This window comes from Ascidia mentula, chromosome 5 (assembly GCF_947561715.1).
Source record: "Ascidia mentula chromosome 5, kaAscMent1.1, whole genome shotgun sequence".
NCBI lineage: Eukaryota > Metazoa > Chordata > Ascidiacea > Phlebobranchia > Ascidiidae > Ascidia > Ascidia mentula.
The window spans coordinates 3,406,490-3,434,489 of NC_138570.1; the positions used below are offsets into that span (position 1 = coordinate 3,406,490).

A 28,000-nucleotide genomic window follows, 5' to 3' on the forward strand; every position below is an offset into this window, starting at 1 on the left:
TGTATCACAAACATTTAACCAAATGTTATTAAATTACACAAGGCAGCTACATCAGGTGAAGTCAGTGGGCAGCTACACCAGGTGAAGTCAGTGGGCAGCTACACCAGGTGAACCTACACATTTCCGTTAACTGATCCACAAAGATCTAAAACCTGCATGTGGTTTATTGGACTGTGACCAACGTCATCAGAAAGTGAGGCCGTTAAAATGTGCGTTGTTGCGTTGTTTTGGGGGGCTTTGGACTGACGCGATAATGAGTCCATTTATGCCATTGTGTTGTATACCGGCATCAGCTTGATTTGGTTGGTTTGCCAAGTGCATTGGTTGATTAAGTGCCTGTAACGTTGTAAATGGCGTCACTCGCTATATATTATTATTTTGTTATACGTACGCTGGGCGCGGACATACGTAGGCTACATATTGTCCATCAAATGATGCGCACAGTATCGATTGTCGGGTTTAATTTTTATCTTTGATGTGATTTTCATGTAATATATTATACGACACAATCATCATGTGTCTAGTGTCTGGCATTACTCAAATACACCAGAGTAGGTCTTTGTCATCAAACATAAATGTCACAATTCATTATGTTTTGTGCAGTTGAACTCTGTGGTGGTTTTAGACAGTAACTTCAATCGGAGTAATTTAGCAAGAACAATATATAAAATTGTACTCTGTTGAGCAAGGTTGCTGTTACGAGTAAAAATCAGCCACAAGCATGGTTGCCAAAACCACAAGAAATCGAAATCAAGCAAGGAAAAATGTGCCACCCCAAAAGACTACAGTTAATGGACCAGGTTATTACGTAATATATACTATCAAAAAAGAGTAGAATCTTATTTACACTGATTGTTTTTTGGTTGTTAATAGCATTGCATTCACTGTTTTAACTTAGTGTTGGTAATTTATGTGTTGTCTTTTTCAGAGAAAAAGTCCTTGAAAAGACCACTGTCTTCAACGTCAGCTAAAGACAAAACTGAGCAATCCACCAAGAAGCCAAGATTGAGTGGTAAGCTTTCCACATTTTTTTGTATGTTTGGCAACATCCATCAACTTGAAATGTTCAAGTAAAATGACCAGTGATGTCCTGACTATATCTCACTAAGTGTGTCACATATGTTACAGAACTATTTCACTTTCGTTTTTTTATATTGGGATTCTTTCTTGTAAGTATATGGTAATGGTGTAAACTTGTCCCCAAAAAAGACCGTTTGACAAAGTGGCGTATCTAGTAGCATATAGCATAAAATTAGATTAGTACAAGAATTAGAGCTTACTCCGTTTTTCCAAATTAGATTAGAATTAATGGCATTTTCCACTAAACACCAAAGACTTAGAATCTGGTATTCTTTTTGAAGTTCTGTATGAATTGGACACTACACCAAGTGGACAGCTTCTGACGCTTGGACAAGGTGATGTGGGGCAGTTGGGACTGGGCGAGGAAATTATGTCTAGGAAGAAGCCTGCAATTGTTGGTGATCTGTCAGACAATCCCATGATCAAGATAGCAGCAGGTGGAATGCATACTATTTGTCTTACAAATGACAATAAGGTGGGTATCCAGCATTTTTTTTTCAAAAATATTCAGATGGTGCCAACACAGAAAAGAATGTGGTTCTGCCAACTCCAAATACCTTCAATCTATATTTAGTTGAATCGAGAACAAACCGAACACTTCAAAATGTACTGATCTACTGGCATAAACGTACTGGCAAAAACCGAACACTTATATATTGACATCATTAATTTTATAATCTGTCATGCAAACACTTACCAATATTGCTGTATTTACAGTTGGTACTTCACTGTAGCAATTGACCATTGGCATGCTGACTGTAAGATTGTCTGTCAATATTTTGAATCAGTGATCACATATTAAATGATCCTAAAAATATTGAAATATGTCCTCTGTATGTTCAGTCTCAGTCTGGCACATCCATACTAGGAATTTGTTGTGCTTGCAAAGTCTTTTTTAAAATTTTGTAAAGTAATATTTGTTTGTCCAATTCTGTGTCTGTAGATTTATAGTTTTGGCTGCAATGATGAATTTGCCCTTGGAAGAATAACAAATGATGATGACACTGAATATGAACCGGGAAAAGTTGGTAAGAATTGTGGAATTAGTGAATCTTTGTCTTTGTGTTCCATTGTGTAAATAATGCTAAAATCTTTCGTTTAGATTGGCCGTTCAGCCAAAGCAAAGTTGTGCATATTACTGCGGGGGACAGTCATTCGGCCGCTCTGACAAGTGATGGAAGTGTATTTGTCTGGGGTTGTTTCAGGGTAAGATTAAATGTTTTTGTTGTTGTGACTATGAACAAAATGGTCCAAATTATTTGGTATTGCTAAGACGGTGCATTCAAGTCATGAAAGAAGCAAAATGTTCAACTTTAAGTATTAAGTGAAACTAACGGAAGTTTCAAATTGCAGTCGGCTGATTTATTAGTAATCTTGAAAAATCGATTTCGCCTGGACGGGCATCCTCAGTTTCTTATTCAAATAGAATCTTGTTCATGTTCAACTTTATTTTGACCAATAAAATAAATCATAAACACCATAAATATTAGCAGTGTGCCGTTTACTCTCTTATGATAGTTTTATTGTCTTGCAGGACAGCCATGGCAAGCTGGGTCTAATACGACAAGGCGAAGACTGCAAGTGTCCTACAAGACTGGATGCCATGAAGGATTCTGTAGTGAGCATAGCATCAGGAAATGATCACATTGTGATGGTATCGGCTGCTGGCAAGGTAGGATCGAGCTACTTCTGGAATTCATGTGATGTGTTTGTCTTATTTTTATACAATCCTATGTTTTTCTAAAGGTTTTCACATTTGGCTGTGCTGAACAAGGTCAGCTTGGAAGGGTTGCGAGATACTTTGCTGACCGAGGGGGAAGAAGGACTTCTGGTATGCTATCATAACATTTATAGTTATATAAGTTGCAGTTAATAGCCCAAGCTTCAGTAGAAAAGATTAATGCACTAATGTGTAAAGAATAGGGTATGTGTAGGTACAGAACAGCTGCTCCAGCTAATCCATATAGATTTCAGAATTTTTTGGTAATACTTTTGATTTTGTTGTAGAACAACTTGAAACTGAGGAAGTGGATTGTGAGCTTAGAGGTATTACAAAAGTTGACAGTACAACGTTTGAATTTATTTATATAAGTGTGAGAAACAGCATAGCTTCCTTTACCCACAGAGCTTAACAAAGCAGACTTCAGTGTATGGTTTAATTTAGTTAAGACTCTTGTATTTTCATTGTACTCAAAGGTTATTGTTTAAGGATAGTCTGAAGTTTAAATGACCAGTTTTTCAACAAACAAAATTTTTCAGACCTCCGCTATGTATTTTTATAACAGATTCTTGTGGTAGGATTGTGGCATCACAGATGCTGTCCAAGCCATTTTACAACTAAAAGTCATTAGGCATGTTTTTTTACCCTTTGCATTGATCTTCATAGGATCCCTCCTGCGTCCTTGCAAAGTGAGCATACCCCGAGTACAACGAACCCGACCGGCAATCGTCCAGGCCTTCTGTGGAGCTTACTCAACCTGGGTTGTTGATGAGGAAGGGAATGTGTTCGGTTTCGGACTCAATAACTACAACCAACTAGGTTTGTATCCTAAGTGTTAATGCCTCTCCTCTCATTTCTAAAGACATTGCCGAAAACACAGATCTGTGCAATTACATCAAGATTGAATGTTTGACTGTGTATTGTTAGTTTAAACCAAATTGCGATCGGGAATTGGTATTTAGTGGACGCTAAAATGCTTCATATACACCACTGCAATGTCATACAGTAAGCTAATTCATTTTTGAATATATCCTTAAAGGATTACCGGATGGCGAGAATCGTTATCTCCCGGAGCTTGTACCCAGTTTGTCGGACATGAAACTTAAACAAATAGCAGCGGGTCAGCACCATACTTTGTGCCTCAGTCAGGAAGGTTGGTACAAATTTGTGTGCTACGATTTGAGGTGTATGAAAGTTAACGTGTGGTAAATTTCGCCACCAATTAGTATGAACCATTATGATGGATCTACGTAGTCTTGGAATAAAAAGAACCACACTCCTTATGTGTTGGTATCACCTTTTAACAACATAAACAAACAGAGTTATGAAGGTGCAACTTTCCAAAGCTACCAACACTCGCACTAAGAAAACTGTTTCTTGCTTAAAAATAATGTTAGGTTACATCACGTTGTGTGTTCGTATACAGGCAAAGTGTCGGTCCTCGGTCGTGGGGACTACGGGCGTTTGGGTTTGGGCGAAGGCGTCGAACAGGCAGACGAACTTACCGAAATCACAGGACTTGAAAACGTGGCGTCCATTGCCGCAAATGGCTGTGTGTCGTTCGCAGTTGATAAAGACGGTGAGTATTCTTTTCACAATTCAGTGTTGTTTTGTAAGTTAGTTTGGATGGAATTATTCATCAATATTTAACTGACTACGATTTGACGTAGTTTTTCATGTTACCAACAACCCTTAGTTGTTTTACAAGTTGTTATTGAAACCGAAAACTTTCGTAAAATTTCATCCCGAATGCGTTGAACTTGCTTATTACGCCCACAATAGCAGACCGACTGCCCTGTACAGAAATATGTTTCAGTTTAGTTCAATTTATGCCTCATGATGGCAGTGGTTTCAAATAGAGTTTCACGACGCAATGGCGTGTCGTTACAACAACGCTTGGGCGTCACAAGCCTACTTACATAGCATTCACGGAGTATTCCTGCATTAAAGAAGTAGCTTTAGTTTGCTTGACATATTGTACTCTGTGCCGCTGTAGTCATCAGCTATACTGCAGTGACAAGAATGTAAGGTTTTAAAATTTAAATGCGCAAGTTTAAAAAACGTTGCAATGTTTGTGAATTACTACATTGTGTTAAGTGCGAGTGCGTCGCCGCTGGTGAAAGTTGGGAATCACGGTGTTATGACAACCTTTCAAAAAATTTTTTCAAAACTTGGCGCACGTAACCTTTTTCAGCCGATCTTCATTAACAATCTGTTTGGTTCAGGTGTTGGCTACGGATGGGGAATTGGCACCAACTTACAGCTGACCACGGGTGACGAGGATGACGTATGGGAACCAACTAAACTTTCTGGGCGAAATTTGGAGAACCGCAAGGTGGCGCAAGTGGACTGCGGTGGGCAACACACCGTCATTATCGCGTCTGAGACCAAAGTTGAGAACGAGGGTTGATGTTTCGAGCGACAGTTTAAAGCGTTATGGTGGCAATGTAGGTAATTTGTGTGTGCGATTTCTGCCAATTGGTTTCCTTTGGCCTGGCTATTTACAAGTTATGGCGATCCGCTTGTCGTAGCTTTTTGGAAAAAGATCATCCACTGTCGCCAGCACAATGTGTGTTGGTTGGTTCGAACCAACTTATCTTATAGCTCTTCGCCAGATACACGTTTTACCACACGCTTTGACCCGAGTTTAAGGGAAAGCACGTTCTAATCAAATCTTGACGCATTTCCCATCAGCTCAAATTTGCCGCAATTTGATTAGTTGAGCACTGACCCGGCGGGATGGACGTTAACCGGGTTTTTCCTCTTCGTTTTTTGCTTCACGCCTTTTTTGCATTTTAAGACGCCCCACTTTTATGACTCGCCTTTTTACTGCAAAGCAAGGCAGCTCAGAATGTACGTTATTCAGTCTCTATTTCCATGGCAAGTTGCATTATTTGCGGGTCATTTTCTTGCTTGCGAGTGACCAATATTTAATTGTAAAATCGTCAGTACCTCGGAGTATTTAAATCTCCTTTGCTGATTTGGTTGGGCTTTCTTGCAGCCAAACTATATGCAAACATTTTTGAATGCTAACTTTTTATCGTATTGACAATAAAGTTGCGTTTTTCTCTATTTCTTGAAATGCTTTACTATATTGTTGTTGTGGTTGTGGAATGGGCTGGGAATATTTTTTTGGAACATTAAAAAAAAAATTAAATTTAGTGAACCTTCGTGAGCAACAAATGGGCTTTTTGAATTCAAGGTTCTCTTTAGTTTCCAAGGGCGTTGCGTAACGAATAAAACAAACAAAAAAGAGTTTTTTTAAAAAAAATGTAGGCAATTAACAAGTCAAAATCTGCCTTTTGCGACTGAAAAATGTAAACTTACATTAAACGTCCTAGAGGTTATGATTGAGGCGTAGCAAAATGCATCGCATGCAAAAAAGTTTGAAAACCACTGCCATACACCATGAATAAACCAACTATACGGCAGTCATCCAAACCCTAGCCATCCGTGAGGACCCCACACGACTAAGGCACAATACCCCAGTTTTGCCAAGCAGAGAGTGGTATCTGGAAACGATTTTTTGTATTGTGACGTCACAAAGTCTACCCTTCGAAGGTCCTGGGGGCAACCACAACACGTTGGGCGGGTACGGGTCAAACAACTGTGTTTACTTCGGGGTTTGCGTGTCTGCTATCCAAACTTTTCAGTTCTGGTATGCCCGCACGATGCTTTGTGCGGTTGCGGACAATTACCATCGAAGAAAAGTGGACAATCAGGGCCTATATCTGTTGCGAAAACAAAAGATACTGTGAGGCACTATTAGCATCTTTCGGAACGAAAATATCAGGAAATCCAATCAAACTATGTCATTTTATGCCTGGCAACAAAAATAGCAGTATATGTCATTTTATGATTTTTTTTCTATAATAATTGACACCGACTTCTCGTTCTTGAAGTCCAATCATCGTTGCTTCCTCAATTGTAGCGAACTATGCACTCCAAGATCAAGCAACACAAATATTTCAAGTTGTACCAATTATACGTCACATCGGTCTTTGTAAAGGTCAAATATGTATTTTTCTGCCTGCGTTCCCAACACGGATGCCATATATTTTTTCACTACCAGCAGGGTATGGTTTGTTTACTAGATACCGATCAACAGACAACGGAGCAAGGTTATTCAATGAACGAGAAAGATTACCCGTTTCGCACAATAGAATCCGTCATTGTCATGTTATAATATTATTATCGTCGGCTTACTACGCTCACACCGGTTCAGCCACGCTCGCCCATATCTACCTTTACAAGCATACTCAATCTGCGTGTATATAATGGCTGAATCGTGATGTGGTATGAATAGCTATCAGAAAAAGGCACCGCACATGTGGGGAGATGCTTCCAATTATTATTAGCGTCGCCGGTGATTTGGTTAAGCAAGCGAGCGTTCCTGGCGCGGTCCCAGAAGACGTAAAGATCGTGTGAGGTTTAACGCCTGTAGTCCTTTCGCTATTAGCATCAGCGCGTGCAACCTTCGTATAAAGAGGAGTCGAATTACTCAGGCCAAAGCGGTGCAAGTGGTCACGACCCCAAAGCTGCCTGATGAAAAGAGCACGCAAAATTAAGGGTTGCGAAGTTTCAATTCTACGACATGTGGCGATGAGTTCCAGACAGGCGGCGAGAGAGGCGATCGCTCGATATTAAGAGCAATGCAAGTATACCGAAATTTTATTTTCGTCCGTGCCTAAAATACACAGGGCGGGAAAAGTTTCTGGGCTTTCCAGTGCGAGTCGAAAACATGTAATTGTTGAGTTTATAGTTCCTATACCAGGAAGCCTAGATAGGTTGTCTGCGCCACCGTGGCAACCTATAGGAAAATGAGTTCCAATTTTCGACACATGAAAGGTAGCCTGTGCAACGTCGAAACCATTAACAAGTACAGCCAGGCAGAACAAATGGCAGCCAATGAAGCTAAATAATGGGGCTGCAAATATGTAATCGCTAAAACAAGTAGGCGGACAAAAGATAGAGTTACAGGCATACTAGTTAACATTTATTAACAGTGATGTATAAACCTCAAACACGACGAACTCATAACTTATTTATTTGGCTTGTCAGTACAAAATTAACTCCGTTTGTTATTTTTCCCAGAATATTTTTCTGCAGTGTTGTATCAGGGTACGTTTTTCTGACTGTCTCAAAATGTCTTCGAGTATTTTGTTGTTTTGCTTTATCCTTGGTAAGTTTTGCTCGTTGTTTGTAGTGTGCAATTGGTCTGGAAGTAAATCAAGAGTTAGGTGCCATTAGTGGAGTTCAATATTGTAAAAATTCATGCCATTTCTCCATACTCTGCTTATCACGGGTGTTAAGTTAACTCAAAATTCATTTTGCACCATTAAAATTTGACACTTGGGTTAGTGTGATTCGCTTCAACGCCAACATTTCCGATCCAATGTTTAGACGTACTTTCTTTAAGAGGCCTGCGGAACTAAACTGTTTTAAAGCGGGTCGGTTTCCTCAAAATCGTCGTAAAACCAACCTAAAATAAGTGGATATTAGAACTAATTTTAAAAACGCTGTTGCGCCAATTTCTATATTACTCCATTTCCTTGTTGCATGTGCCTTACGTCAAAATGCTGCCAAGTGATATACAGAAAGCAAACGCGTGTTTTTGGTTTTTTGAAACATGCAACAGATATTTCCAACGTCGTCTTCTTCCCCCAATGGTACAGATACGGGCACCACGCAACCAATAGCTGCGGTTAAATAATAAATGTGCTTTTGAAATTGTAGCGTTATGTAAACCGTTTTGAAAACAGCGATAAACAAGTCAAATTGAATGCCGACAATCGAATTTAAATTTAAATCCATTAACCTTTTCAGCACGGGCGAGCATGACCAAACGAAATAGCAATGTCAGGTTTGCTTTAGAAAGATCAACAAACGAACGAATGTGTGTGGGCGAACAACGCGGTTTCATATTTTTGTTTTGGGAAAACCCGTTGAGTTAATACTAACAGGTCTACTCCTGCCCAAAAGTTTTTAAATAAGAACAAAAGATGAAAAAATGCTACGCGATCATGACAGCCTGAAAAACGTAGTGCGTAGTTTCTGTTTGTACAAGCCTTATGCGCAGTCCCCTTCTCCACACTGGAACTATGGGTGTTGTTGCGTCAAACGGGTTTGAACATTGCCGTGCCGTTTTATTAATGGAACTTCAGAAGAATTAATCAAACCATCACGATAATATTGAAAAATTCCTCACAAACATGTTAGATATGCGATGAACGCCTGTGGTCTCCTCAAACAATAACGATGTTTTTGCATACAAAGGTTCCATCCTGAACATTGGTACCGCAGCCACCACCATGTTTCCGACCGCAACAGGTAATGCTTACCTTCATGTATTGTTTGATACGCGTGCCTTTTTGCTGTAAGCTGAGCAAAGCACATTGGTTAAAACTAACCAATGTTACCATTTTGTTGTAGAAATTGCAACAAATGGAACGACCAACTCATCTTTCCAGGAAGTGACGACAACTCCAATCCCAAACCCAACCTACACAAGCGCAGGTGAACGTTTGTTGAGGGAAAACGACTGGGGATGAGCTTAATACCATAGAAACCAAATTAGAAACCCTTTTTTGAACAACAATGTCTTCGGGTTGTTTTTATCGATTTTGTTTATGTTTGAAGGTGCCAACACGACGTCACAGGGCAACACAACAACCACAATAATGGAGACGACAATTCTTTATGGAACCACGACCAACGTGGACGAAGGTAAACGACGTTTGGTTAGTGGATGCGCGAGAGGTTGAATACATGAACAACCTGACAAACAAAATGACATTGTCACTAATAAAACCATAATAAAACCATACCAAAAGGTTTTCCAATCAGGCCCATGTCACGATTTGCATATCACGGTCCGCATGAAACGAACTTTGACGTGATAAATGCTTGAAAAACGTTTACAGCTTGTGATTTTCAGAAATAGATAAATGCAATGTATACTTAGTCAAATGCATTTTTTGCATCTACTGCAGTTGTTATTGATTTACAACAAAAGCCTGTCTTGGTGTGATTTCACGTTGTTATCGCAGGGGTTCGTAAAACTTCTAGGCTCGTGGCACATCTAAACCCGCTTCACGGCGCACAAGTTGAAAAACCCTTTATTATCGTCGCATTAGAGTATTTTGCAGTTTTACAAAAAATTTATGACATGGACGTATGTTCTGCAACGCAGGAACAACGCTAGGAAATGCAGAAGGTTCTGCATCCGGTATGGAAGCGAACAACTCAACTACTACACCTGGAGCAACAAATGCATCTGACACATCAACAACCACATTTTCGCCCGTTACTTCAACAGAAGTAACTACAACAGCAAATGCAACTTCTGGGCGAAACGCTTTTTCAGCAGTTAATGAAACAAACACAACACCTCAACAAACAGAAGCATTCACAACCTCAACATTAGCAAAAAACACAACAACAGCAGAGACAACAGGAGCATCTACAACCTCAATATTAGCAACAAACACACCAACAGCACAGACAACAGAAGCATCTGCAACCTCAACATTAGCAACAAACACAACAACAGCAGGGGCAACAGAAGCATCCACAACCTCAACATTATCAATAAACACAACAACAGAGACAACAGAAGCATCCAAAACCTCAACATTAGCAACAAACACACCAACAGCAGACTCAGCAGAGGAATCTGCAACCTCAACAGAAGCATCAAACGCAACATCAGCTCAGACTACAGAAGTAGCCACAATTTCTCCTGGAGAAAACACAAATGCCGCAGGTGTTACTGACACATTTGCAACAGGAGCTACAGAGGCATCAACATCTGTAGCGGGAGCAACAACAGCAGGAACAACAGAGGCATCCACAACTGTAGCAGTAGGGACAAACGCAACTACAGCAAGAGCTACAGAAGCATCCACAACTGCAGCAGGAGGGACAAACGCAACTACAGCAGGGGTAACAGAGGCAACAAACGCAACTGCAGACATGTTTGCAATAGGAGCTACAGAGGCATCAACATCTGTAGCGGGAGCAACAAACGCAACAACAGCAGGAACAACAGAGGCATCCACAACTGTAGCAGTAGGGACAAACGCAACTGCAGCAGGAGCAACAGAAGCATCCTCAACTGCAGCAGGAAGGACAAACACAACTACAGCAGGGGTAACAGAGGCAACAAACGCAACTGCAGACACATTTGCAGCAGGAGCTACAGATGCATCCACAACTGTAGCAGCAGGAGCAACGGAGTCATCAACATCTGCAGCAGCAGGAGCTACAGATGCATCCACAACTGCAGCAGGAGGGACAAACGCAACTACAGCAGAGGTAACAGAGGCAACAAACGCAACTGCAGACATGTTTGCAACAGGAGCTACAGATGCATCCACAACTGTAGCGGGAGCAACAAACGCAACAACAGCAGGAACAACAGAGGCATCCACAACTGTAGCAGTAGGGACAAACGCAACTACAGCAGGAGCAACAGAAGCATCCTCAACTGCAGCAGAAGGGACAAACACAACTACAGCAGGGGTAACAGAGGCAACAAACGCAACTGCAGACACATTTGCAGCAGGAGCTACAGATGCATCCACAACTGTAGCAGCAGGAGCAACGGAGTCATCAACATCTGCAGCAGCAGGAGCTACAGATGCATCCACAACTGCAGCAGCAGGAGCTACAGATGCATCCACAACTGCAGCAGCAGGAGCAGGAGCAACGGATGCATTAACAACAGCAGCAGCAGGAGCAACGGGTGCATCCACAACTGCAGCAGCAGGAGCAACAGGTGCATTAACAACAGCAGCAGCAGGAGGAGCTACAGATGCATCCACAACTGCAGCAGCAGGAGCAACGGATGCATCCACAACTGCATCAGCGGGAGCTACAGATGCATCCACAACTGCAGCAGCAGGAGCAACGGGTGCATCAACATCTGCAGCAGCAGGAGCAACAGATGCATCCACAACTGCAGCAGCAGGAGCAACAGATGCATCCACATCTGCAGCAGCAGGAGCTACAGATGCATCAACATCTGCAGCAGCAGGAGCTACAGATGCATCAACATCTGCAGCAGCAGGAGCAACAGATGCATCCACAACTGCAGCAGCAGGAGCAACGGATGCATCAACATCTGCAGCAGCAGGAGCAACAGATGCATCAACATCTGCAGCAGCAGGAGCAACGGATGCATCAACATCTGCAGCAGCAGGAGCAACAGATGCATCAACATCTGCAGCAGCAGGAGCTACAGATGCATCAACATCTGCAGCAGCAGGAGCAACGGATGCATCAACATCTGCAGCAGCAGGAGCAACAGATGCATCAACATCTGCAGCAGCAGGAGCTACAGATGCATCAACATCTGCAGCAGCAGGAGCAACGGATGCATCAACATCTGCAGCAGCAGGAGCTAGTAGTACAAATGCCACAGACACAACAACATCATCCACAACAACGTCAACTTCCACTACTACAACTACACCAACCACAACGACCACGCCCTCAACCACATCTGATTCGCAAGCAACTCACTTTGAAAAAAGTTGCACGTTTTATTTTAGTTGCATTTTCTTTGTGCTGTATTGCTCGTTCACATTGTTCACATAGTTTAGCAAGATACATGGAGGTTTTTGATGCGTTCTAGTGTTTTTGATGCAGTAGCCGTAAATGCACAAATTTTTCTTTGATTGTTGTTGGCTTAAATGCACAACAAATGAATCGCGACTGGATGATAAAAATATTTTAAGCTGTGGACCAAGCATAAACGAGATTTTAGATTCACTTGTGCAACTACAAACGAAATAGTTTTTAATTTTTGTGTAGGCTATTTTAGAATTACCAAAAATGTAATATACCTGTATAGTTCATTTGTATGCACCAACAATGTCTTCCAGCGTAATGTGATGGAACATTTTCTTGTGAAATATAAAAAAAATTTATATGTCTGATGTATTTTGTGTCATCAAACGTAAAAGTTGAATGTAATCTATTACGTAATTTAACGTTTTTTGCAAAGCATGTGCCAATGAAGCCCCTTGAAGGGTAGCAGTTGGTTTGTCGAAAAGTGTAGACGGAATTGCATCAACGCGAACCCAACATCAAACCTGTCAAGAAAGTCCCGGTGGGACAACATGCTGCCTGCAGGTCCTGTCAGAACAAAAGCGAGATCTGTACTGGTCGATAAGACCGAAAGCCATGATTTGAGTGATCACATTGTGATCTGTTAGACCGCAAACCATGATCTGTTTGTTTGTGGAAAGAGTAGAAAATATATAGGGAGATATCCAAAATGCTACGATTTCGCGACAAAGGTGACTAAGAAGAAGCAGTGCAAGTTGAAAGACGTAACGCAAGCGAGGTAACTAGGGATGGCATCAAAAAGACGAGGTGTAAATGTAAAAGAGTAGAAAGAAGTTTCAAAAGACGAAGTTTAGACAAAATATCAAAAAGGTTTTCGACAAGCCGAATTCTCTACACGCGCTTGTTCTGACGTCATGCTAGACCCGATTTCCTTTGTGGATCAGATTGCTCAGACAACCAAAAAATATTTTATGGATGGATTCATCTACAACTGCAGAAATAAGGCCTATGAAATAACTAGAGCATTGGTGTAGCGACAAAAAAGAAATAAATGGAAAAAGCCTATATTTTCCCACAGCAATAGCAAAATTTTGCACAAAATTTTTAGAAATCCGCTCATGCTGGTCAACCAAAGCACTGGAAACATTAGTTGAGGCTAGTAGGCCCACCAGGATTTTTTCAGGTGGTTGATTCCGTAGTGTGTCTATTTTGACTATGTGGGCATTCAAAAGTTGCTTTCGAAATAAATTACCTTTCTTATTATTGATCATAAGATAATAACTTCAACCTATATTTTAATTCAAAAATTTTACCAAGCTGCGACACGATGAATAAACAATGAATTTTAACATTTACCTCACAAAAATGTTTTTAAATAAATTGTAAGCGACTTTCTTACAGCTGGATTTAAGTTCTTTCGTACTGGCCTATGGTATTTTTTCCTTGTTTGGAGAATATTTTGTATGATAAAATTTCACCAAATCAAATTTATTATCATTATTGTGCATGATATTTAATTTAGTTTTGCGACACGTTGTTGAATTGTGCTAGATTTATCCAATATTTGTTGCTTTTTTTGATTAAAAATGTTTTGGTTGGGCGACTGTGATGGTGCGGATTGAGAAACTCAGTTAAAATCTTACCAAATTTCCTACGCATAGTTACGAAAGAAGCTTATGTTAGTAAGTGATTTGGGTTCTCTTAGTTGTAAATTTTGCAATTGTTCAACTACCATAGTTGTCAACTTTGGTGCGGCTACATACCTTAGGTTTGCATAACATGCCTCCCGCTCCTGAAATTGTGAGTTATAGATCAGATGTTGTTGTAAGGGAAAAAGCTCTCAAAACATCACTAATCTTAGTAATCTAAACAATATCTAATATGCAGGGCATGGATGAACAACCTTCTCGAAACATGATTTTGTTCGATCAAACAAAAAAGGAGCTTTTCACGCTGGGAAATGGTTACAAATCATGGCACAGGAAACTCAGAAATAGTTGGAAAGTTGCACAGTACGTATCGAACTTCCTCCATCGTCTTGTAAAAGTAATTTAACTTGGTTCAAAATCTTGTACTTTTACCTCTTGAAATTAATGACATCTTACACCAAAGGATTAACATCTCAAACCAAATTTCTGCTCTAGTTAAAGAAAAAAATTGTCAGTAAAACAAAGTCAACCATGTGTGTAATGGTATTTAAAGTCATGACTTTGTTGCAGACACAAAGACGAAATTTTGGAAGACCGACTTAGCCAGGCCAGGGTTTTTGTCATTGCTGCCCCCAGAGACAAATTTTCAACAGTAGAAGTAAGTTCAGCAAATTTATGGATATTTTAAAAGTATAAAATATGTGATGAAAAACTTGTTTTATGTTAGTTTGAAAATCTGAAGAGATACATTGAGGGTGGTGGAAGTTTGCTTGTTATGGTGGGAGAAGGTGGAGAAGGAAGTTTTAACACAAATATCAATTTTCTGCTTGAAGATTATGGCATTATGGTTAACAATGGTAAAAATTAATACAAGTGTTCTTTTTTCTATTGATACTTGAGCTCTATGTCACTTCACTTGTATTATTGCTATGAAAAAAATAATGTAAGCCTAGAATGTATCTACTAACCAAACAAAATAGCCAAATTTTCTATATATATACACATATATATATTACATTCTAAACAGTTTTTAAATAATGTTGAGTGGATGGAGCTTGAAACCATTACTATTTATATGCTTTGCAGACGCTGTGGTACGCAGTGTTTATTACAAATATTTCCACCCAAAAGAAGCACTTGTAAGCAATGGTGTACTGAACAGAGCCATCAGTCGCGCAGCTGGAAAATATGTACCTGGTTTAGATGATGATGAAAAAGATGGAGCCAGCTCCATTTCTCAGTAAGTTACGATCACCAACATGGAAAAGCTAAAAGTAGACAAAAAATTCTGCTTTTGCAAACACTATTGCAAACTGACTAATTCAATCTTGGTAATGGGTGATCAACAGCATAATGAAGTTTTGCTTTTTACAGGGCATTGCAGTTTGTGTATCCTTATGGGGCCACTCTAAATGTTGCCAAACCTTCCACTGCTGTTCTTTCAACTGGGTCTGCTTGTATTCCTGTAAACCGACCAGTCATTGCCCTTTACAAGTCAAAGGTACTTCACAATATCTAGTATATATAAAACTGTGACAGTAAAAAAGTTCACTAGCATCACAGCCATGGTATGTTCTGTAAAACTATGTGAAGATTGTTTGATTATTTTGCATATGGTGGTAATTAAATGCCCCCAACCTAATTTTTTTATTTGTATTGATGGTAAACATATTCCGATATGGGTCTGGGCCCGCAACAGTTTTGTTAAAATCACTTTTGATTCTGCAGCATTCAAACGGCAAACTGGCTGTCATTGGGTCTGTACACATGTTCCATGACCAGTATTTAGACAAAGAGGAAAATACCAAAGTCATGGTACGACGTTATGTTTGGCCATATATAACTGAATATTGCAAAAGTAAATTTGTTTTTCTGCAGGAGGTTATCATGAGATGGCTAACCTCAGATGACATTGAACTGAACACTATAGATGCAGAAGACCCGGAAATATCAGACTATCACATGCTACCCCATACAGAGAAGATGGCTGATAGGTGACTACTTTTCTCCGAAGAAAATTTGCTACTAAATTATGCAACATGTAATACATGTGGTGACAAACTCTGTTTAGACTGAAGAGCTGTTTACAAGAGGGTGATGACATACCGTCCGATTTTACCCAACTCTTCGACAAACAACTGTTTAAAATGGACAACAACATTGTACCACGGATTCTCAAGTAAACAGATAATATTTTCCTTGACTGTGTATAGTTGAAGTTGAAAGATCTTGCTTTATCCACAGAAACTATTGTATATTTCCATGATTCTTAAAAACCCAGTTATGTAACTGAAAATGAATGAGGGTTATTTTATCAAGATGTCTTTTACTTTCAGCGCCTTTGAACAGCTCAGCATAAAACATGAACCTCTGACTCTTATTCCTCCAAATTTTGACACTCCATTGCCACCGTTACAGCCTGCGGTAAGCGTAGTTAGATTGTAAATATAAGCAGTGTTCGGTCAATCGCTGCTGCGCAAGTTTTTCGGGTGTTAATGCTGCTGTAGTTTCATGCCTACTTTTCCGGTCATTAAAACGGTTTCATGGTAGGTGTTTCCCCCTGAATTTCGTGACCTTCCAGGTCCGCCACTGGACTTGTTCGACCTTGACGATTGTTTCTCTTCGGAGAAGGTTCGGCTCGCACAGATAACCAACAAATGTAAGTTCTTCGTGCGAAACGCGGCCCTATTTACCTATGTAATGCATATATAAGTCTTTTCCTAACTTTCGTAATCTCCTGTCAGGCAATGACGAGGATCTCGAATATTACGTTCGCGAATGCGGCGATATTTTGGGGATTTCCCCCAAGCTACCCAAGGCCGAGCGGGACGCGAAACATATTCTCGAACACGTCCTCTTTCAAATCGTCGAATTTAAGAAGGCGATCTTGGTAAGTGTTCCGTTCTTCCAAATAACTTTGCAAGCATTCATCTGTCATGGAAGCACAGGTTTTTTAGCTATTATATATGTTTTGTGTTAGAGCCAAAAATGGTGCAGAATAAAAACAAAAAATTGATATTTTATTCATCAGCTGAATTCTTTTGGTTTGGCACTCTTAAGAATACCGACTTTTGTATTCTAACGTACAGTAGCTTGCGCGAGTATACTTCTCGCTTTATCAGGTGTAAATAAGCACAATGCGATACAAAAAAAATCGAGCGCAAGACGGGAAAAGATCAAAGGCACTATGAAACTATAAGCTGTCGTTAGTTGCCCTCGTGGTGTTGCGAGAATTCAGTTCTTAGACATAATACTGATACGGCACATTTATTAATTTTAAGAACAAAGTGTTTAGATAAACTATGACGTTTATCAGTAATATATTTCCACTGAACATAGGACCATGACGTCGGTGCAGGGCCCGGATCGACGCCACCCTGAAGTGCCTTTGGAGGTCAGGATTATTGGGAGGTTTGGCTCAGTTTGAAAGCATGGAATGCGTTATATTTCACGCATTTAGTTTCCCAGGTTTTAATTGCTTTCCTGTCGGCTGCTGATTTGTGCAAAAACAGTTTTCAACCGAAGTTTTGTGATTTCCCTTGTGATACATTGTCCCTTGTCTCGAAAGTATAACAATATAAATACGGCGATCATATGAATTTGTTCTTTTTTTCAACGCTTGCAATTAAGTTTGTGGCCTTCATTCGTTTTGTTGCGCGTGAACAAGTTTTGGTTACGCATGGATGCTTTTGTTTCTTACTCCAACTTTGAATTTTCTGAGTTTATTTTTGTACAAACCAACTAATAAATCGTTCCAACTGTGAGTCAACATTTCCTCGAAAGCAGAAAGGTGCGGGTTCGAAACCCAACCACGCCGTTGCCCAGATTAATCTTTGAGTCAACCCAAGTACACTCAAAAGTTTGGAAACGATGCACAGGTACTTGCTAAAACTATGTTAATGATAGTTTTTGTTTGTTGTGTTGGTGAAGTTTGTATGTGCACAATCTTTCTACATTAACGCATTTTAGTTCCGTTTCCACGAATCGACTCGAAAGCTTTTAAGCGATTGACGTCACAAAAGTATTCATTTTTCGGATGAACTTCAAGCTGTAGCAGTATTTCAAATAGAGGGCTAAAATGAACAGGCTGCGTTGCGACGCTGAAATTAAAGCAACTGGTTTCGTATCTCAAGTCATAATACCTGCAGTAGTACACTTGTCTCTTTGGGTTGGCGTGACGTCATGCATCTGGTGTTATTAAGTGCATCGTTACGTCATGCGCTGTTGTGGGTAGTTTCCTGTGCGGGAAGAAGTTGCTGTCACAACACAACCACTGGTGGAGACTCGGTACTGGTGTAGGAGCTACAGCTTATGGTATGTGTGATACACAGAAGTTTTTATGTTGGCTTTAATTTTAAAATCGCTGCCATTGAAAGGATTTAGTTGGGTAATAAATGACCCGTTGGACCTTTCAGCAAACAATCCAACGAAATGTGAAGCAATTTTCAGTTTCGTAGCCTCTTGGGTTGGCACTGTGATAATGTTAGTGAAAAAAAACATTATCCCAGCACAGACACGGTTTCTGCATGGAATGAGGCGAGAAGTCAAAAACACGGCGTGCTTAGAAATGCGCAGTTCTTTGCGAAGGCTACTTGGAAATCCGGAAACTGCCGACCTGTCTCATGCAAATGCGCTAATGGAGGCCCAGCAGTGGAGGTGTATCCACACAGCTTAAAGCGGCTCGAGACAGTTTTATGTAAAATCTAATGTGAAAAAAGAAGTCGCTTTCCTAGCTTTGTTGTGGATTCTTGGTTTCCATTAGCTGAAATGGAGAAACTTCTAATATAGTCGAGTCATTGCGTGAACTTGCTTTCAGCCTGGACGTTACGCCGCCAAGGCAGTATTTTCAATATGTGTTTAGCGTTTGGTTGCGGAAAAACAGAAACTGATTTTATCACTTTCGTAGTTTACGCACAACTTTACGATCGCAGTGATGTACTCAAATGGTGTTCGTATCAGATTACAAGCTTGTATGTATTCGCGGTATTACTGGTACACAAAAATAACAAATCTGTAGCCGCCCCCTCAGTTCCAATATATACCTTTATTTGGAGTATGACATCATATATATATATATATATATATATATATATGGTAAACACAAGCTTTTGCTTTGGTAAGTTCTGTGTGTTTGGAAATAGTGTTTGAGAAGTCTCAGAAATGGTGCGAGACCTAATGTTCAACAGTAGTTCGGCTGGACATTAAGTTCAGTGGTAGTTCGGTTTGTGGTGGTCGGTATTCAGCAATGACCAACGACAAATCGATTTTTGTGAACACTTATTGCCCCGTTAATTTCTCATTTCTCTCGTATAGCATTGTTTTAAACAGTATACCCTGTACGTGCTAGGATATTAAACCCGTTTGATCAGCCAACGTCATCAGCTGAGTAGTTTAACAAAGGAATCGGAATGCTTCGCGGGTGCATGTGTTGTTCCCGCTCAGATTCCCCAGTTCCCGATGTAACCTTCAAACAAAGCCAGCAAACCCAGCAGTTCAACCCCACCATCGAAACTGGCGTACCGGCTCCTTCCCCCTCGCTGCCAAGCAGACCGAGCAGGGCCGCGCGTAAGTACACAATGGAATGTGATTGATTTTGGTCCTCGGTATAACTTCCTGTGGTTAAACTCTTGACCATATGAAATACTTGAGCCAATACAAACGATTTATTTGTTGGAAAAAGTGTGTTGCACGCAGCGCAACTTCCGAGGTTCATTGCCATGTTCGATTACGACGCCCGCACAAATGAGGACTTGTCGTTTAGGAAGGATGAGCATCTCTACATTATGAACAAGTACGGAGAGCTTTGCGCGTTGTCATCCTCTAATCGAGGTTTTGCATAAAAGTTAATGCATATTCAGAAGAAGTTTTAAAAATAATCTCTAGTTCTCCTAAGCGGTTTAATTGCTTGCGGCAGCATAATCCATTTTGGGCGGGTTTGTAAGCAATAAACCTATTTATCCCGGTACACGTTTAAATCGAGCCATGATGGACGACCACATTGCTCAAGTTATCATGTAACGTAAGCGTAACAGAAAACTGCAATGCCAAATACATGAACACTGTATCGGTTGTGGCATCTGGCATACTGCACCGGGGCCAAAAGACACGGAAGTGGCAATATACAGGCCGTGTGGTGACTAAGAGCTATAATATTAAGCGTACAACTCGTTCACATTTCCTTGTGACTCGCAGCGAGGGCGATTGGTGGCTGGCGAGGTCGGCCAAGACGAACCGCGAAGGCTACATACCGAAAAACTACATCGCTCCCGCCGACAGCTTGGAAACACAAGGGTAAGATTAACTCATTCCTGTGACATTGCGTTCACCCCACTACAGTAGCTGTAACATTTCGTGACGTATGCTATACGCCTTGGTAGTCGTGGCAACCCTTGTGTTATGTATATGAGGTTTAATGTCTGTGTGTGTTCCTTCATACATGTTCCCACGCGTTGCTCTATTCTATTCCATGTTAATGCGTAAATTGCTTCCGTTGATCTTGACGCGTTGCAAGCTTTACGATTCGATTCGTTGATAACTTTGTGATGAACATCATTCACAAAGCCCTAAGTAGTTATTGCAAGTATATCAATTGGAAGCAACGTCTGAGATTAATGAATAACAAAAGAAATGAAAAAGAAATCGGGTCGTTTGACCCGGTTTTTCCCCTAATTTCACAAATCATATAAACTCAAAGTGAGGTTTACGATCGAAATGTACGACCGATTACTATTGTCACATTGCTGAACTTTTATAAAAATAATTTTGTAGAGTAAATGCAGACAAGTACTGGGTTGTGTGAATTTTAATTTGTTTCCAGGTGGTATTTCGGAAATATTAAACGTGCCGAATGTCAACGGGCGCTGATGCGTAACGGAGCTGTACCGGGGATGTTTATGATACGAGAAAGCGAAACCGGTGAGTATTTTGAACTTGAGAACATGATATCTTGGTGGTTACACTGTAACTCCAACAGCGGTCGAATTTACACTACCCAACTTAACATAGACAATGGGGTAATTTATCAAACGTTGTTGAGCTCTTTTCAAGTTCTAGTGACCGCTTTGTTGTGTAGGATGTTTTTATCCTGAAAACCCCAAATCGTGTATTAAAAAACAAACTGATGAACCCAAGCATTTGCTTGCGGTCGTTTAACTCCAGGCCGACCGAAGATGTATGTTAGCCAACTACGAAACTGACTCACAATACAGTTTCGGATGATAGCGGGGTAAACTTACGCATGTACTGATTCATTCAAAAACGTGACGCGTTAACAATGCAAATGCTGGCAAAACCTCTATAGCGGGATGTTACGAAACTGACCTTGGCCCAGCCAGTTCATTTAGAAGTCTAGTGGATAACTATCGTCAGTGATGTAATACAACTTGGCGCATTCCTGTTCTTTCGTTTGGGTTTCCGTGTCCACTCTGAGCTCTGTTCAGGCATTGTGCCACTTGCACAAATACGCTTTAAATGAATCAATCAAAATGCAAGGGCTTTGAAATTTTGAATATTTGATGGCGGATGTAAGCAGTCAAGAATGTATTTATAGCAAGAAGATTTAAAGATGTGTGACATAAAACAACGCTGCTTTGAATAAATACATCAGAATATGAGAGTTTAATATGAGAAATTAACTTTCTAAATTTTAATTCTGACGTATTCGTTAATCAAACATAAATGGAGATAGTTGCAAAACCAATGACTTTGCTGTGTAACATAGTATTATTTACTTACCATTTGTAGTTGCTGGAACTTACTCACTGACGATGTGTGACGTCAACGGAGCTGTAAAGCATTATAAAATCCATCGACTGGATAATGGTGGCTTTTACATCACCACCAGAGTACAGTTTCCTGATTTGCTTGCCCTGGTCAAGCATTACCAATGTAAGTGCACTGACTCGTGATTTATTGCATCAGGTGGCGCTTAGTAACACTTGGGGCACAACTTTTGTGTTTTGTGTCGTTTTGCATTAATGCTAAGAACTTTCGAAGATTTTGCAACCTTGAAAACCCACTATTAAACTCTTCAATATTCAAATAATGTGAGCTTCGATTTTTCAATATTTCACTTCCAAACAAGTTTCTTCTGCAGTCTATTAATGTACATTTGATTTGCTTATTCCTCAATGTGTTAAAATGTAGACCAGCACTAAGTATTTCAATCCTTGCAGCGAACTCCGATGGCTTGTGCTGCATGCTGGCAAGTCCATGTCCAAAGGATGTGAAACCGGACAATTTCCTCGGCAAAGACGTTTGGGAAATCGATCGATCTCAATTGTCCATGCATAAAAAACTGGGCGCCGGAATGTTTGGAGAAGTATGGAAAGGTATTTCCCCGTTTTTGTTGTTCGGGTTTGGATGCTAGAAACTCAATGAGTGGACGTCATGACGGCGCAAGTTAACTGCGACAAAACATTGCTTCGTCTGCTCCAATTGTGTCTCGCTTTAACTTGTTTTCATTTTGGTTAATAATAAATAAAATTTGACATTACTAAAGTGTACAGTATACGTTTTAATGTATAGTTTTATTTCTCTGTGCTTTCTGCACTCCATGCAACTGGTCACAGACTATAATTGTCTCGTTTTTGCAGTTTCCAGATTTCTGTTTCAATAACACAAGATATTTTTTAATATGTAACTTCAAATATGGAGTTTTCCACGCATCACAAGTGGCGTCGAGTGAAGGTTGATTTCAGTCAGAAAACCTTAACTATATTTTTCTAGGCATATGGAATGGGACCACTGAGGTGGCAGTAAAAACTTTGAAGCCGGGTACGATGTCGCCCAAAGCTTTCCTGGCTGAGGCGATGGTGATGAAGAAGCTCCGACACGAGAAACTCGTCAACCTTTACGCTGTGGTGAGTTTTAAATAATGTCTCATCGTCATAGCAATGCTGTAGTTCAAACTGAACCATGTACACACGGTATCCTATAAAAGATTCAGAAAGTGATTGTTCCCTAGACAGCTCAACATATGTCTATTGTCCAGGATGTAAAACATATTTCGATATAATTAGGCATCATCAAATTTTTCTGCGACAGGAAACGGTTGATGTATTACTGCTAATACATTGTGTCCGAGTGGCAATGTTGCTTCTTTATGTGAAACAAGTTTCTTACCAGGTTTCCGATGAACCCATCTACATTGTGACGGAATTTATGCAAAACGGAAGTTTACTGGATTATCTCAAGGACGGCGATGGACGAGGTTCGGGGTTAGTTGATCAAATCGACATGGCTTCACAGGTAACTGGCCTAGGATCCAAGTGCAATCAGTTACATTTGTATATGGACAACATTTGTAATGTTGTATAGTTGTTTTTTATGTATGTATGTTTGTCTGTAAAATCTGATTGCATTGCATTTGAAGGACAAACAACATACCTCATATAACTGCCATAAAAAGTAAATTGCAAACGTTTGGATTGTAACAACTATCATCGTCAATGTGATAAAAATATGTCATGTCGCATTGACAATGATTGTACAAACAATCGAAACGTATGCAAATAAATTTCATAGCTTTTATGTAGGCTATGTTGTTTGTCCTATCAATGCAATCAGCCTCAACCGGCATTTTGAACTGTACTGTTTCTAATGTGCTGCATTTACTTAAACAAACCACATCACCTTAAGATCGCTGCTGGGATGGCGTATATTGAACGCAACAACTACATACACAGAGACGTGAGGGCAGCCAACATCCTTGTGGGTCACAACAATGTATGCAAAGTGGCCGACTTCGGTCTGGCTCGACTCATTGTTGATGACGAGTACAGTGCCAGCAAAGGTAACGTTTAAACCACAAGTTGCTTTACGCTATTCGTGTTGTTACTTTAACTTGTCAAGGTTATAGATAAAGGGGATTATTGAATATACGTAACAACGTCAACCATGCTGCAACAACATACGTCACTAACCGGTGCCTGCCCAAGAAAATGCAGGCTCGTTTAGATATCTACACTTCACAAAAATGGGTTATTTAATTTTTATGAGCAAAATTTAGGGAGGGTGTCTGTTTTTTTGGTCTTCCTGGTCAAATGCGGATGTGGGGGCCCCCATAAGGCCAAATGTGCCAAAGACTGGTCCTGACTGTGACGTCACATATCCGCTAATTTTTATCTATCAATACAGAATCCCGGTGTTTCGGAAACATCGGCACTTTCCAGATGGCGATATAAGATATTTTCAGTTACACAGCCAATTACACGCAGGTTCCAAGTTTCCGATAAAGTGGACTGCACCGGAAGCGTCGATGTATGGAAAGTTCACCATTAAATCAGATGTGTGGAGCTTCGGGGTTCTACTCACTGAAATTGTGACCAAAGGAAGGATTCCGTATCCAGGTTTAATCACGTGATCCTCAGTTTGTGTCGTAAATAAATCGTCGTTTGCTCGAACGACTTTCTGTAGTTTAGACTTTTGTTTTGTTTTCATCAAATTGTATGAGGTCTTTGACATTTAGGCGCTATTTAACCGCGGTATAGTTAGATTATGTGGAAATCTATTCGACAACGTTTATGAAAGTTTTTATAAATGCCCCGTTATTCTTGCGATCTATTACCCGAAATGAAATGGTTTGTGCAAGTGCGGAGTTCATCGGTAAACAAACAAAGGTAACTCACTTTGTCAATTAAAACCGCGCTTTTCGGTTTCGAAACCCCATCTCTATTCAATCAGGATGTGAAATACCGTCATTAATTTATCAATTTGATATAACCCCTGCACGAATAAACCAACAGCATTATTGTACGAGCACCGCGAAAAATCAAATGATGCTTTGGCAGTTCCCAGTTAATGGTAATCTCACCTGTATCGAATTTATTACATTACAGGAATGTCCAATCCGGAGGTGATGGAACGAGTCCAGGTTGGGTACCGAATGCCCAAACCGTCCGGTCCCCACCCGTCCCCACCATGCCCCGATTCTTTGTACGAGCTGATGTTAAACTGCTGGAACTCGGTGCCGCTAGAACGCCCCACGTTCGAATACATGCAGGTAACCGCCCACGTATTTTTCTTTTTTCAGGAGGGACGATAAGAGGGGGTGCAGCCGGTGTAGCGCCAACCTTGGGAAGCCAATGGATAGAAAAGGAGGACCCTCAAATCCCAATGCTCGCCTTAAAACTAAGGAATTTCTAGTATAAAGGCCAGGTTCCACCTACAATCTCACGTGATCTTTAAAAGTTACAATCGCAACGTCTAAAAAAATTCTTATTTTTGCATGGGCTTTACTATTTGTTTTGAAGATTTATAAAACCGTGAGTTACTAACCCTTCGCGCCCGATGCATCAAGTTGTACCGAAAGTACGCGTGCTGATACTGTTTTGGTTATTTTCATATGCGGTAGCAGTCCCATGTGAAATCAAATAAGGTCTTACTGTATCAATGACAAGCAAAACAAGAAACAAGCCATGTCGGGAACATAATTCGCTGTGCCGCTAAATACTTTTCCTTCCGTAAGATGTGGGTCCAGAGTAGACCAAATTTTAGTTTCATTGGCACAGTATATTCAAGTAATAAGAAAAATAAGTTTGATTGGGTTTGTTTCCTTTATAAAGCAAAGTTTTATGTATGTTACAGAGCTTCTTGGAAGATTACTTTCAAGCCACGGAGCCGCACTACCAGGAACAAGACGCGTTTTAATTCTCTGAAGGCTTTGTTCCGTTTCTCACTGTATCTATTCCTTGGTTTAATGCTCAGCCATTTGCGTAAAATTTGTTCGTGATTAAGGGGTTGAATATGATTGTAAACATCCGTTACATGTTTCTGTTGAATTCCGCAACTCTGCTTCAATGAGTTTCAAACAATCACTGAGTCTGGCAACACAAGTTGACGCAACCAAGCAGCGAGAGAAAACTCGGTTCGATGCAATGCGGTAGTTTGAGCGCAACAACATTAAAATTGTTTTCTTGCACTGGTGTCACAGCCTGTTAAAACGTAACATGTTTCTGTTATTTTCGCAAATGCTAACTCGACATTTACTTACATTTTTGTATTTATCGGCGGTAGCCTTGTTCATGCACGAGATCAAAATTAGTGATTGGGGGAACATTGATCCCTTACAAAATTCAGTTGGTAAAATAAAAATTTTCTGTTTTTGACTTGTTTTCCAAATTTCCCCAGCATACAAATATGCTTTCATGCTATTGATGCTATGGTTCTTACGGTTTTTATACTCACGTTTTTCTTCCAGGTTCACTCTAACGTCGCACTTACGTTATCGTGTTAGTCGTGTGCTTAATATGCTTTAGTTGTTGTCTGTTCCTAGCCACTGTATGTGTTTACTGAAGTTCCCATACCGCCTTTATAATGATATGCTATGTACCGCAATTTGTCAAGCACCAACCAGCCACTTTGGGGACATTGTTGGTGATTTTAAAAACTGTTGATTGCGTAAGTGATGATATCTACATCCATGCAGTGTATCCTGGTCTAAACTTTGAATACTGTTTATGATATAACTGCACCATTGTTGAATGTAGTGTAAACCCTTACGATCATCAGCATTGATACGACCAACAAAATTGCCTTAAAATAGCTGCAATATGAGCAAGTCAATAAAAAATAGAAGTAGTTCACTGACGTTTGTGGAAAAACGTACTGTTTTGTTTTTAATTTTAACTCGCTTTGACTTGTTGCTTGTCTGTTAGTAAAATTGCTTGTAGTTTTCTTTTTGTATTTCGTGCCGCTATTGTAGATTTGTGGTGGGACAGAGTCTTGGCTCGGTCGGTTGGCTAGAATTGCTTCAGTAAAACAGTTTCTGAATATTTTAAAGCTAAAATAGTTGTCCATCCGCACAAGTACTTATTTATTTTTACGCCAAACATTCTTCTTAGTTAAATTTTACCAACCAGATTTGAAGAATGCAAGTATCCCCAGTGGGCCTAAGTCGTTGCTCATTTGATGTCGTTCATCTCGTTGGTTCGTCGGCAACAGGCAAACGGCCAAACCGCTGATTCATGTCAGTACGTGATATGTTTAACACGAAACCTCCCCAAGGGGTGGGAATTGTGTTACATAAGTGTTACATAAGTGTTGCAATTTTGAATGCTTACTGGGCATCAAGTGGTAACCTCCTTTAGTTGAGACACACAAGTATGTGTTTAGCTCTAACGTCGCAGTTCGTCATCGGACGGCAAAGAAATCTTACGTTTAATTTATGAAGATTTGCCAAAGATACCACAAATCACCTTTTAACCGAAGTTTAGATTCTAGAATGTGACTCGTAAATAAAGTTTGACGAACACATTTCGCTCATCAACTCCACTTAAAATGCGGAAGTAAACCCAAAATACGGATGAACAAAATCCCAGCATTCTGTTGTGATTAATTTGGCAAGTTACATGCATTTTGTTAATTGTAGTGTTAGGCGAGTAAATTATTTTGCACCATGTATTTTGCATTGTCTTTTCTTGCTTTTGTTTCGAAAAAAAGCAGTTATTAATTAGAACTCTTTTGCGTATTTCAAAATTTTTTACCCAAGTTTAGGCCGACGTTTATTCTAGTGCGAAATAGAGACGATAATTTCTCACAAATGTTGCCGACAGGATATTCTGCAAACAGCAAATGGTTTCCTGTGCTTTTCACGATAACAAGTTTTCAACCAAACAACGGACGAATTCTGTGGTAACAGCTTGATGTAGTGCGGCAGAGCAGCCATTATCGCTAATGTGGATAATTCAATTATTGCTTGAAAGGTTACTGAATCAGTGCCATAAAATCAAGATCACTTCTTCGAAAAAAAGGGCTTTGATTCAGACATGCGTATCAGGCCGATATAAACTAGTGATTTAAGACATGCCTCTCATGGGTTTATGTATCCGTCCTGCCTTAGCAAAGTATTTACAAAATGTATGGTGGTGCAAGTGAGAAATAATGCTACTTAATAACAATTCGCGTTGTGACAGTCTGGATGACAACGGAATTATTTTCCTTCAAAAGTTGCATCTGGTAGCTTGATAAGCAAGGGCTT

General features: G+C 40.1%; 3 protein-coding genes across 3 annotated transcripts; all 3 read left to right on the forward strand.

Annotated features, from left to right (window-relative positions):
* The first annotated feature begins 607 nt into the window (after nt 1-607).
* Nucleotides 608-12,352, forward strand: LOC145903931 (uncharacterized). Its single transcript, XM_082992122.1, has 12 exons — nt 608-800; nt 929-1,012; nt 1,362-1,555; nt 2,024-2,108; nt 2,183-2,286; nt 2,615-2,752; nt 2,827-2,911; nt 3,467-3,619; nt 3,840-3,953; nt 4,227-4,379; nt 5,026-5,179; nt 10,719-12,352. Exons 1-12 carry the CDS (start codon nt 722-724, stop codon nt 12,205-12,207), a joined length of 2,832 nt encoding a protein of 943 aa, XP_082848248.1. The 5' UTR covers nt 608-721; the 3' UTR covers nt 12,208-12,352.
* Nucleotides 12,353-14,031: 1,679 nt separating this feature from the next.
* Nucleotides 14,032-17,771, forward strand: LOC145902072 (intraflagellar transport protein 52 homolog). Its single transcript, XM_082989921.1, has 13 exons — nt 14,032-14,173; nt 14,261-14,385; nt 14,593-14,680; nt 14,750-14,879; nt 15,109-15,262; nt 15,397-15,523; nt 15,751-15,837; nt 15,901-16,016; nt 16,094-16,201; nt 16,359-16,446; nt 16,573-16,681; nt 16,767-16,912; nt 17,362-17,771. Exons 1-13 carry the CDS (start codon nt 14,153-14,155, stop codon nt 17,401-17,403), a joined length of 1,341 nt encoding a protein of 446 aa, XP_082846047.1. The 5' UTR covers nt 14,032-14,152; the 3' UTR covers nt 17,404-17,771.
* Nucleotides 17,772-19,188: 1,417 nt separating this feature from the next.
* Nucleotides 19,189-26,690, forward strand: LOC145902744 (proto-oncogene tyrosine-protein kinase Yrk-like). Its single transcript, XM_082990844.1, has 12 exons — nt 19,189-19,587; nt 19,717-19,813; nt 20,215-20,313; nt 20,840-20,937; nt 21,766-21,909; nt 22,197-22,352; nt 22,750-22,883; nt 23,149-23,271; nt 23,662-23,815; nt 24,240-24,371; nt 24,861-25,024; nt 25,609-26,690. Exons 1-12 carry the CDS (start codon nt 19,431-19,433, stop codon nt 25,669-25,671), a joined length of 1,521 nt encoding a protein of 506 aa, XP_082846970.1. The 5' UTR covers nt 19,189-19,430; the 3' UTR covers nt 25,672-26,690.
* The last annotated feature ends 1,310 nt before the right edge of the window (nt 26,691-28,000 follow it).